General features: G+C 44.4%; 1 protein-coding gene across 1 annotated transcript in view; it reads right to left on the bottom strand.

The window, feature by feature from the left end:
• Window positions 1-1,108: 1,108 nt before the first annotated feature.
• The window catches only part of supt16h (SPT16 homolog, facilitates chromatin remodeling subunit), a 59,026-nt gene continuing 46,956 nt past the window's right edge, over window positions 1,109-13,178 (bottom strand). Inside the window, exons 17-24 of the mRNA XM_083639805.1 lie at window positions 9,053-9,171; window positions 8,014-8,252; window positions 7,096-7,171; window positions 6,561-6,730; window positions 5,571-5,700; window positions 5,258-5,384; window positions 2,297-2,371; window positions 1,109-1,589 (exon numbers count right to left, since the gene is read on the bottom strand). Coding sequence (XP_083495931.1) covers window positions 1,483-1,589; window positions 2,297-2,371; window positions 5,258-5,384; window positions 5,571-5,700; window positions 6,561-6,730; window positions 7,096-7,171; window positions 8,014-8,252; window positions 9,053-9,171 — 1,043 coding nt within the window. The 3' untranslated portion in view covers window positions 1,109-1,482. The remainder of the gene's footprint in view (window positions 1,590-2,296; window positions 2,372-5,257; window positions 5,385-5,570; window positions 5,701-6,560; window positions 6,731-7,095; window positions 7,172-8,013; window positions 8,253-9,052; window positions 9,172-13,178) is intronic.

Below are 13,178 nucleotides of genomic sequence, written 5' to 3' on the forward strand. Positions count from 1 at the left end.
TCCATTGAAAGAATGAGCCAATAAGGTGGTAAAGGCACAATTTAGAAGGTACAGGTACTGAATGCTGCTATGTGCCCTGGAGGTGAAATATGACACAATATTTCTCCTATTGGCGCAGAGTACATCCTTCCACACCTGGACCAAGGTTGGATAGGATCGCACGTTGTGTACTTTATGCCGATTTTTGTGAAATTGGACCCACAGAACTTTGGAAGTCGATTTGATCGCAATGGTGCGTTTTTTTCGAGAAGCACAAAACAGTGTTGTGTAGGACACTCATCACATGATGTGTGCTTTGGTTTGGTGAAGATTGGACAAAGTTTCAAGGAGAAATCGCAAAAAAAGCTTTGGATAAAATTGACAATGGCGGAAAATCTAGTCAGACGGAAATGGGTGTGGCCTAGATGAGTAGATGCGGAAGGACCCAAGGAATCCAGGGAAAAAAGAAGTTTGATGATTCCTAGTGTTGCCTCACAAACATTGCCTCACAAACACTAACCTAGTGTTGTGGACGGTGCCTCACAAACACTAACCTAGTGTTGTGGACGGTGCCTCACAAACACTAACCTAGTGTTGTGGACGGTGCCTCACAAACACTAACCTAGTGTTGTGGACGGTGCCTCACAAACACTAACCTAGTGTTGTGGACGGTGCTTCACAAATACTCGGCTGCAATTTTGTCCGTTTGATGCGCCTTGCCCAGTTGAGCACCATCTTCCTACGGCCTGACGAGTGCCGAGCCACCTTCCTGGGCATGAAGCCTGCTTCTGTTAGTGGCGGTCTCAGTTCTGCCTGGTGCTGCCGCTCCTCTGAGGCCCAATTTAAGATCAGCATTACATTTACTCATGCCAAATGGAGAGTTCAACTTCTCAGTCTTGTGGTCGTCACAGACCCTCTGAGACATGCTTGTGAATTAGGGCTATACTACAAATCAACTTGACAAACTGAAGATGTAGAGCTAAATAATAACAAAAAAGGCATGTAAGGCATGATGTACTGTAACCTATTAGAATGAACACGCAAGTGTCGGTGCAATTTAAAACTTGTGTCCATCCACATACAATCAAGGAAAAAACAAGTGATAAAGAAGAATCAAACCACGCAAAAATAAACTACAGTTCCTTTTAATTTGATTACAAAAACAAACAGAAAATAAACAAAGTTTGCAATAAAAACCCATTGAATTAAACACATGCACACGCACACACAGACACGACCCCTGATGGATGGAGGAATAAAGAGACTGATGTTTTGTGTCTTACGGTTTTGCTGGTACGTCGCTACCATGGCAACACTGAGCAACACAAACACAAGGGGGAGCCGACTATATACACATTGTGTATCTGCGTGTGTTTGCATGAGAGGAACATGAGTGAGAAGAGCCAGGTTGGGGTCGAAGGGAAAGGTTGGGTCAACTTAAGTTTTGGCAGTATGTGTGTGTGTGTGCGCGTGTGTGTGACAGAGAGAGAGCGATGGAGAGATTCAGTGCCGTCGTTTCTTCTTGCTCGACGAGGGGGCTTGAGGTCGGACCTTCCTCTTCCTGCTGTTGGAGGTATCTTCCGGTTCCTCGTAGTGACTCTCTCTGTCAGCTGGGGGGCGAGAGAGAGAGGGGAGCGGTGCGAGTCAGAAGAATTGAAATGAGATGTAACCAACGTACAGGATTTTGGGGATTGTCGAGCGGACAGACATCCGTGCCAAGACTTCAGCTTCAACAGACGCACAACACTAGTTGGGTTTCCATCCAAAGGTATCGCACATTTTAATCGAATTTTCAGAAAGTCGGCAAAAGAAAAAGTGAAATAATTCTCGTTTCCAGCCTCTCATTCATTATTCATTATGTGAATTGAGGCTGTCTGAGCTGCTGATCAGCTGCTAGATAGAGCAGATAGTAAGTGAATACACTTTCATTCAATTCTAGAAGTGAGTCGCCTTAAAGTTAATATCCCGTCTTCTTCTGTTTACCACAGCAGGTATTTGTGCTGCGTATTTACCATGATTTAGCGTGTGTAGCCCTATAGTGTGTAGGCTACACGGCATGTCATGTTCTGCAGTGATTAAGGCAAACTGTGTGTTTTTTGAATGGAGAGACAACGAATTATCGCTTCATCTGTTTCCACCGCACGTTTCGCATTTTCCTTTTATCGATACACCCAACTTTTCCGCCTACCTCCTATTTGGAGGTTTTTGCGAATTTTCGCATAAACATTTCGCATAAAAATGGGTGGATGGAAACCCGACTACTGCAACATACAGTTCTCCATTTGATTTTAATTCTACGCCCGTTCCAGATACAGACCTTTCCTGGCTTCTTCCTCCAGCTCGTCCCAGTCTTTGCCACTCTCCTCCTCGCTGCCCAGCGACGCACTGTAGTCTAAGAGAACAAAACAACACACAGGAGACATCACTGTAGTCTAACAGAACTACACAACACACAGGAGACATCACTGTAGTCTAACAGAACAACACAACACACAGGAGACATTAGGAACTGTGTCTGTGTGTGCAAGTGTTTGAGAGAGAGCATGAGTGTTTAGCGGAGGTTCCTATCTGGAGGGGAGAACATGCAAACTCCACAAAGAAAGGCCCTTTTGACGAGCCCACCCGGGCAGTAGGCACTGAGGACACACCCTCAGCGCCCCAGACGGGAATCGAACCTAGGAACTTCTTGCTGTGAGGCGACAGCGCTAATCTCTCATTGAAAACGGACCAAAATCTATAATATATTACCATTATTACTATAATAAGGGGGCCGGGGGTTCCATGGCGCTGCAACACACAATTGAGCGTGAAGCGCATGGCGCTATGGCGTGAGTGAGCGCGCGCAGCACGCGCTATTTCTAGTACTCATAAATGGATCGGACTGTGGCCAATACTTCAAAAATTCACCTGTGTTGGCTCAGATGCATCATTTGGGATCTTGTGTCCCTAACTATGAAACACACACAACATTATGTGTGTGTACTGTGTGTATATATGTGTGTGTGTATATATATATATGTGTGTGTATATATATATATATATATATATATATATATATATATATATATATATATATATATATATATATATAAGCAATATAGCATGAGAGCCAGTGTGTTGTGGCAAATATATCCCGCTGATCAGCTGTTATCCCACGAGGCCGCAGGCCGAGTGGGATAACTGCTGAGCAGCGGGATATATGCCACAACACACGCTTTTATAAAACGGTTTCCAAGTATGATAATATAATAATAATAGTAATACTATAAGTCCGACTGCCATGGCATTCTGGTAGAGTCAGTTGAAACACTACTGTAAGATGGGACCGCAAGAACGTGCGGGTGATTTGATTGGATCGTTCTGGAGACTGAAGTTGACATTGGCCAATCCTGGCGCTTGCTGAGAAGCTGAGAGCTTTCTGGAAAGCCCGACACGCAGCTCGAGCGCAGCGCTGCATTCTCAGCGCTTGCTGAGAAGCTTAGAGCTTTCTGGAAAGCCCGACACCAACTAACGTTACGGGGTTAAATGCGGGGTTAACAGCCTTTTTTTTGCAAAGAAGACATTAGCCCGCGTCTATTCTTGTACAAAACATAATTTTCTGCGAAGTATTAGTAAAGCTATAAGCGAAGATCGATTCACAAGGATCTGACAGCTGTCTCCGCCATTTGTTTTTTCTACATTGTCATTGTAACCAAAGCCTTTTAGTAAGAGAGTTGCGTGGCCATGGGTTATGAGTTGCGTGGCCATGGGTTATTGGAGTGGGTTACGGGATTTATACGATGGCTGTGAACCAATCAGATTGCTTGATTTGAGAGAGCCGTTTTATAAATATATAAATATATATATACAGTATATATCTCTATAAGCCATAGGAGACATTAGGAACCATGCTTTATTAATGCTGAGTAGGGGCACATCTTAATTGGAAAATTTTTCTTGTTTGATAGCAGATGGGTTGAGTTTTACCACACTAGACAAAACATTACGTCCCATAACATTAACTCATTGAGTGCCAATGACGTCGATCGACGTCAAATCAAATAGTAACGTAGAGTGCCAATGACGTCTAAAGACGGCAAATGCGTTTTTTGACGGTGGGATGTGGATCAAAGCCTCATGCATCTCCTGTAAAAATATTGGAGCTATTGAAGGTGTATAACCTATTTTACGGACCCATTAGGTGGCGACAGTGCTCTCCAGATTAGAGAAAGTTGAGGAAAAACAGCAGAAAAAGCCGTGATGAAAGAGAAACCGATGCATGAGCCAGAGCGACACAGATTGCTCTGGCTGGAGCTAACGTTAGCTGCGAACAGCAGCCAATCCGTTCCCACAACTGAGCCCCTCTGTCTCTGCTGCGATAGTTTCTCCACACGATTAGCCGCCAGAAAAGAAAACCAAAGCCAAACCATTCTCATGAGAATGGTTTGGCTTTTCGGTGTCGCGCTGGGAGCCGGCACACAAGGCGGAGCGCTCCGAAAATAGACTCTGGGTGCAGCAGCGCACTTTGAAACGCGCAGAAGAAAGCCTAGAATCGGACGCAGCTTCATCCCAGCTCACAACCGAAACCCCAGAAACGCAGACAAACTCAGCGACCCCGATCCAGACTCCCCCGACGAGCGGCCGCCATCCGAACGTGGATCCGCAGGCAGCAGAGCCTGCCATAGCAGGCAGCAGAGACTCGCCTGACACACGCAGCAGAGCGAGCAGAGCCACCAGAGACACTCCCACGGAGGAGGAGTTTGGAGTTGAGGGGGGTGGGGGTGCTGTTTTATTGAAGGAAATTACTGTTCAGATGTTTCAGGTCAGAAAATATTAGCTTCAGTCAGTGATTTGCTTGAAATGCTTCATTTCACAAAAGGCTCATTATCTCAGCTTCTAGATGGAAACGTCTGTTTTTGGTGAAATCAACCTATCTTCTCCGGCTGATAACTAAAGAACGGAAAATGATATCAATAAACTTTTTTTTGCTGATGATAGAAGAGAGTCTCATCGTTCTTTGGGCGTGTTCGGTGTTTACATAGTAATATCACACAATATTCTGTGGGCCTCGAGAAATCACTGAAAACGCTCTGAAACTCTGGCACTGGGAGCATCCGTTTTCCAAAAGTGGCTGGCACTCAATGAGTTAAGGCAGTCACAGGCAAGTGACTGCAAGTCAGTTAGTAGTATACTTCTCTCTTGACTGAGAACATGACACCATGTGACTTGTGCTAAACGAATGCCCAGAAATATGACTATTCGACCCTGGCCTGGTTGATATGTGTTTTCGGAGACGTACCAGAGTCCTCTGTCTCTGAGTCGTAGTCTTCGTCACTGTCTTCTCCTTCCGCTTCCTCCTCATCTCCAGAGGGGTTGAAAGTCTCATCCTCGATTTCTGACTCAGAGTCCTCCTCTGCCCCCTCTCCCTGAGAGAGGATTACAGGAGGAGCAGAGAGTGAGAGAAACTGTGACAATTTCCATTTCCAACTCTGTTTCTAAGGTACAGTAACAGGCAAGCACAATAACACTGAGCTCACGTAGTTAAAGAAATGAACAAAAACACAACATTTCTACAGTCTTTCCACCATTGTAGAAAGCTGTGCTGTGCCTACCTCACTCTCTGGGTCCAAGAAGGACCAGCCCCCCTGCTCAAAGAAGCCCTCTGGATCATCAACAATGGTCTTCATGATTTTGGTCCAGTTCAGAGACTGGACTCCCTCCGTGTATTTGATGTCACACGAACTAGACAAAAAGGAGCGCAGCATTAGTCGTACCAGAGTTTGGATTTGTGATGCATAGAAACAAGAGCAGCAACACATTAATTTGCCAGTTTGTTGATCATTTTGACGGTGGATCAGGACAATTACATCCTGAAGTTAAATTCAATACCTTTTAAAACCTTTTTAAGACCCTTTCAATATATTCTAAGACCTCAACGCCACTTTCGTCACATCAGCGAGAGGCGTGTAAATCACAAGTCTCATCACGATACCATATTATATAGATTCTTTGGACAACAGTACAATCTTTGCTGATATCACAAAGTCTGCCGCAGTACGATATCAATTCAATTCAGGGGTCTGCGATCAATATGGGATATATACTCAATTAACACAATCAGCACGAAATTTGTCTACGAAATTTAATACCTCTCAAATTGCAATTAAGACCTTTTAATACGTTTAAGGGCCTTAATTTTCCTTAAATTGATTTATCAACTTGTAATACTTTTCAAGACCCCACGGATACCCTGAATCCACTCATTTAAATCCAAATAACTAAAGTAGTAAACAAGTTAGTTGACAATTTTTTTCTTGCATGTTTTTAGTGGGGGGTTCCTATCTGGAGGAAACCCCAGGGATCACGGGGAGAACATGCAAACTCCACACAGAAAGGCCCTTTTGATGAGCCCACCTGGGCAGTAGGCACTGAGGACATGGGGAAGGGGGACACACCCTCAGCGTCCACAGCGTCCCAGGTGGGAATCAAACCAAGGACCTTCTTGCTCTGTGGTGACAGCGCTGGCACTGCCACACCGTGACCCACCCCCCCTCAGTTGACCAATTGACTAGACATGCATTACCATGTCAGCCGGGCCTTACTTGAGCCACTCCTTGATGGGGTCAAGCGAGTTGACGGGCACGGCGTTGATCATGGTGACCTTCTTGTTGTAGTCCTTGTAGACGATGACCACGTCAAAGTTCTTCAGGTGGAACTGCACACGCTCAAAGTGGACCAGCTCCACCTCGTCCAGAGTCACCACAAACGGCGGCTAGAGAGGCGGAGAAAATATGTTTAAAGAATAACAAAATCAATGATGAATGTTTGGGTCAAATACTTCAGTTGACCATTGTTTCAGTGAGGAACAGAGATTTAAAGGCATTTGGTGCAAAATACCATTCACATTATTTTCCCATGCATATGTATGTAGGTATGCATATATTATGCATATGTGTAGAGGTTAAGGTTATATGTGCATATGTGCAGAGGTTGCATTGTCAACGCAGTAACTTCTGGGCAGTTATGTCATCAGCAAATTCATAATTTTGTGTTACTGCTCCTAAAAACTTAAAGGAAGCTTTAAGTTGAATCCTGCTGCTGCCAAGTGTTACTAGATGATGAAGTGGAGTCACTCACCCATTCAGTAACATTGACAAGGGAACTGGATGTGGGTTGTAGGAGGCAGGTACTCCTGTAAGGGGCGCCCTGGAACCTGGAGACGAGATGCACAGCCAAATCAAACCGTGAGGGAATGCTTTTTTTACCAGTGTGGGAAACTAAATTGGAGTCTGTCTAAATGTATCTCTCCATCAGCATCATCACCAGCAGGTACATTTTCTATAAAGAGGCCAGCAAATTTTGGAAACCACAAACCATCATGGTCAGTTAATTAATAGTCATTTCCCCCATCTCTTCTTCAACATCAATACTGTACCACCACTCCTCCTCAGTGCATCAAGTCAACTTTGAACCTTCTCCTGATAGCCTCCTCTTTCTCCATTCATCTCAGCAGAGGTCTGCACCTCCTATAGGAAGCCTAAATCAACATCACAAGCCGCTTGTGACTGAGCAACCTTAGCCATAGGGTTCTTCTGACTGAGCAGCCTTAGCCATAGGGTTCTTCTGACTGAGCAGCCTTAGCTATAGGGTTCGGCATAAACTGCTAACAGTTCTTCAATCAAAGCCATGAGTCCATCTAATGGTCATTAGAAAAACATCACTGCAGTGATCCTATGAACCAATTTATTTACCAACTTAATGTGACATTTCCAGGAATAATGCCTGTTAGTCCTTTAGTTCATGGGATCAGTGTGACTGTGGACTTTTTCCAGTGTGTTTCGTCCGACACCTGTGTGAATTTGGACGCGTCCACCTCCCCTTTTACCTTTGAAAAACATCAGAAATAGTTAAATGTGAGACTCATTCCTGAAGTGATGTTGATTCCAGCTCCCAATAGCGCTTCTCTCCATCTTCTTATGTGCCAACACAAATACATGTTTCTCACTTTGCCCTCTTGTGGCCATCTGTATTTGTGTTAGAGCCGGTCGGACTCACCCGAGGTCTCTGAAGGGGACCTCGAACTCTAGCTCCTCCTTAGTCAGCGTCTCCACCTTCTCGATGAAGTTCTTGAAGGCGGACTTGAGCTTGTGCCTCATCTCCCGCTCCATCTGCTCGGCATACAGGTCGTCGCGGTCGTGCATGTGTTGGTGCTTGCCCAAGTCCGTGGTGATCTCGCCGACCTCCGTGTAGAACTGGACGTCCGTGTGCCGCTTCTTACCGAACATGATGGCGTTCTGGAGCGGAGAGCATGGGCCCAAAATTAAAATGCCAGAATTCAAAGGAAACAAATGTGACACTTAAAATATTGGAAAAACAAAAAAGGACTGCCGAATTTCAAGTTAAGCTCGTTTTGGAAGAATCTAATGTATTTAAACATTAAAAGACACAACTATTGAGGAAAGATCATCTATCTTTTGGACTACTAACTGATGAATTAAAGTAAAACGCTTTTAGGAAGAAGATCACCATTAAGTCGACACACCCCCACTCCCCCAATAAAAGTATACAATTTTTATTTTGATGTCGTCCTTACATAAAGCTTCTTATTTGCAATTTCCTTTATTTGTCAATTTTTTGCCTATGTTTGCTTAGGGAGGCAACTGTTCCTAGAGACTATTTCCCCTGTCAGTTATTAAATGAAATTTTTAATTTAGACTAGTCAACTAGTAGTCTATAAGTAAGAAAACACTCAGAAAACAGTCAAAACGTCAGTTAAAATGTCGAAAGAAATAGTGTGTGTATTAAGAGCCATCTGAATCGATTAATCAATAACCCATTCGCCTGTGGCAATTTGCGCAGGGTGGCTGCATAACATCTTAAGACAACAGCTTACATAATGTTACGTATACCGACGTTTAACTGACTAGTTGTGCAAATCCTTAGTTTTGGATTGTCTCTGCACTAAAAATGAACAAATAAACGTAAAAAAAAAGGTTGAGTTATACAAAATCCTGTGTGTTTTACATATACTCTAGCATGCTTTTTTCCCTTGTTTTTTTTTTACAACAGATAAATACAAATGCCAAATACACACCTTGAGGTGGAAGTGCAGTACGATGATCATTTCCCCGTCACACGGCTGGAAGATGGAGTGTTTGATGTTGTTGTAAAGGATGTCCACTTTGTCACCGCGGACCGACGTGAAGCGGAAACCTGGGCGGTGAGACGACAGAGCGAGCTTTCACTAACTGCACTTAATGAGGGGAAAACAGTTAGGTTAGTTAAGTTAAGTAGGACACAAAGTTTCAGGAATCTTTTTAGAACCTTTTATTTGTCCCACGACACCCGATCAGAGCAATGGTGTGCGACCTACGGCCATTTAAAATCTAAAACATATTATAATATAATATATATGATTAATTATAAAACACATATTATAATAAATATGATTACCGTAAATTCCGGACTATAAGCCGCGGCTTTTTCCCCGTTTTTTGGCCCTGCGGCTTATATAACGGTGCGGCTTATCTATGGATTTTTTCAGAAAAAAAAAAAAAAAAATACAAATAAAATCTCTCTTTTTTAGCACTCTTTCTAACTATAAATCCACTTCTGTTTTAATTTCCTCTCTTGCCCTCTTTTCACCACACCGCGGACACTGTGTGCACTGTAAAAATAAACAAAGGTGGTGTTGTGTTATGTTGTTTTGTTGAAATGTTACGGTAATACGGTAAATGGGAGCTTCCTCAAACAGCCATCTCTTTCCCGACAATCCCCTCTGTGCGTGAACCCTTACATATGGTAATTACGGTAAGCAAACGGCCACTCGGTGACCTCCAAAATCGATGGATTTTACAGGTTACACAGCTTCATCAGCACATTTTATGTGCATTGCTTTGCTGCTTGTTTTTTCGATTATTTTTTTGTAAAGCACCTTGAATTGCCTTTGTGTATGAAAGACTTGACATCATTGGCGGAAATCAACCGGTTACTCCTACCGGTTCAAAGTTAATCAGCAGCCCGGAATCACAACAAGACGAGCAGTAGAAGCAACTCTCTCTCACTTACCATGGGGAAGGTACGCAGAAATTCACACGACGCAGCTTTCAAGTTGAAAGCTGTCTATCTCGCATTAAAAGAGGGAAATAGAGCAGCAGCGCGTAACCTGGGCATCAATGAGTCAATGGTGAGGCGTTGGAAGGCGCAGCAGGAGGAACTGTCTCAGTGCAAGAAGACCAAAAAGTCCTTCAGAGGTCATAAAAGCAGATGGCCCGAACTTGAAGATTCCCTTGAAGATTGGGTGTTGACCCAGAGAGCAGACGGCCGAGGCGTTTCCACGGTGCAGATCCGACTGAAGGCCAAAACAGTCGCCACCGAAATGAAAATTGAACATTTCATAGGTGGCCCATCTTGGTGCTTCCGATTCATGAGACGAAAGGGACTGTCCGTCCGGGCCAGAACTACTGTGTGCCAACAACTCCCTCCCGACTACCAGGAGAAAATCACAAACTTCGGCGAATTCACACAAAGGAAGATCAAGGAATATTCCATCGAACCGGAGCAGATCATAAATATGGATGAAGTGCCTTTGACGTTCGACCTGCCACTCACTCGGACTGTTAACAAGAAAGGTGAATCGTCGATCACATTGAGAACCACTGGGCACGAGAGAACAAATTTCACTTGTGTTCTGGCCTGCTCTGCATCTGGAGTAAAGCTGCCGCCAATGGTGATTTTTAAGCGGATCACGATGCCGAAAGAGAAAATTCCCAGTGGGATATGCCTCAGAGTCAACAAGAAAGGGTGGATGATGGAAAGTGTCATGAAGGAGTGGCTGGCTGAGTGCTACGTCAAGCGCCCTGGAGGATTCTTTCACCAAAAAAAAGCTTTGCTCGTTCTCGACAGCATGAGGGCTCATATAACAGATTCCGTGAAAGCAGCCATCAAGACCACAAACTCCATTCCAGCTGTGATTCCTGGGGGCACAACGAAGCATCTGCAGCCACTTGACATCAGTGTCAATCGTGCGTTCAAAGTGGCACTACGCGTTCAGTGGGAGGCGTGGATGACGAGCGGCGATAAATCATTCACCAAAACTGGTCGCATGCGAAAAGCAACTTTCGCTCAAGTTTGCCAGTGGATCCTGACAGCGTGGAGGAGTGTGAAAACATCCACGATCACCAACGGGTTCCGAAAGGCTGGACTGCTGCGTGATGATGACGCCGGCACAGCTGGGCGCCTTCAGAGGCTGTTCGATTCCGACACCGACAGTGACGAAGAGGAGTTCCTTGGTTTTGAGAGTGACAACGAAGGAGAGAGGAGAGGGGTTGACGAAGCCACCCTGAACCTGTTCGTTTCCGACACTGAAGTTGAGGACTTTGCTGGTTTCAGTACGGAGGAAGAAGAGGAAGACGAGGATTAGTGACTTGACTTTGACTCTGTTTACAGCCGTTTGCTGCACCTTCACCTAAAAGATGAAGACAAGGATTACGGTACCTGGTTTGATTGTTGACAGCACCTTATCCTTTTGAGGATTGTTATATTATTGTTTTCCAGTTAATTTGTTTACTGCACCTTACCTTAACCTTTTGAGAATTGTTTTATTGTTTACAGCACATTATCCTTTTGAGGATTGTTTTATTGTTTACAGCACATTATCCTTTTGAGGATTGTTTTATTATTATTATTGTTTTATTTTTTATATTTATTTTGTTGAAATGTTAACACATTGACTGCCAGCCGTTTTTTTTGTTGCTGTAGGTAGCTTCTGCCAAGCCGTTTTTTGAGGATTCTGGCTCATTTTACAAGAGCCGAGGATTCTTTTCTGCTTGGAGTTTGTGAACACAAAGTTCACAAAAGTACTAATAGAATGTGTGCTTTCTCTGTCTAAAAGAGTTAGTTTGTAGAGTTAGTAGTTATGTAGATATTAGCCGTTGAGTACAGCATGGTTTTAGCGTCTGAGAGTGAAAGCTGAGATAATCGCAGTTTTGTGAAATTCAATCAAACAGGCAGAACAGTCACTTTAACCATTTATTTTTGGCATCAGTGAGAGATCAGACATACAAACAATATAGTTCTGAACGCCCTCTCCTTCAACTCCTCCCTCCGTGGGCGTGTCTAGTGGCTTTCAGCCTGCGTTTGTCACAAGCGAGTGCTCTGCTGCGAGTTTGAGCAGCCTCCCTCCCTGGCAGCGAGTGTCGATAGGGCTCACTCGTCTCTTGGGTTTGAGAGCCCCGATGAAGCCCCGTGCGACTCTAGGCTTTATGCTGCCCACCCAGTCCATTTCTGGAACCCCCCACCGCAGCAGCGCGAAAGCGTCCCCGCCTACAGTATGAGAATGAGGCTCGTTCGTTTCTGGGTTTTCGGAATGCGTGCGATTCTGGCCTTTCTGCGGGCGTTTCAAAGTGTGTTTCACCCATAATCTAATATGCAAATTTGCAATCCCCCGTGTGCTGCTGCTGGCGCGGGCGCTCTCGGGCGAGTCTGGTGACTGATGACTGTAAAATCGCCAAGACATTTCCTTGAGAATGGAGGAAGCAGCCGCGGGAGGCGGCTGCTTTTGGTTGACTTTCTCTGTCGGGAGAGCACCGTCGCCACCTAGCTGGTCGGTAAAATAGATTACACACATTCAATACTTCCAATATCTCCATAGGAGACGCGGGGGGCATTGATCCACGTAGCACCGTCAAAAAAAAAAAAATTTTTTTTTGACGACTCAACTCGTCGTTGGCAGTGAACGGTTGGATTCTGTTTGACGACTCAACTCGTTGTTGGCAGTGAACGTGTTAATAAATGGGAGCTTCTTATAGTACCGTAATGCTGATTTTGTTGAAATGTTAATAAATGGGAGCTTCCCCAAACAGCCCTCTCTTTCCCGACAATCCCCTCTGTGCACGAACCCTTACATATGGTAATTAAACATCAAAACACCCGCGGCTTATAGTCCGGTGCGGCTTATATATGTAAAAAACAGTCAATTTTGCTGCTGCGGCTTATATACCGGTGCGCCTTATAGTCCGGAATTTACGGTAATTATAAAACACCTATTATAATAAATATAATATATATGATTAATTATAAAACACGTGCGCATTCTCCCACAAACCTCGCTCCATTTTCCACAACAGTTTCATGCCAGACCCCTTCGTTGAAGTTTGGAGGCGATCGGAGCAACGGTGCGCCTTGTATTGCAACTTGGGACATGCACGCACACAGTACAT

Source organism: Poromitra crassiceps (genome assembly GCF_964638095.1).
Source record: "Poromitra crassiceps genome assembly, chromosome: 7".
NCBI lineage: Eukaryota > Metazoa > Chordata > Actinopteri > Beryciformes > Melamphaidae > Poromitra > Poromitra crassiceps.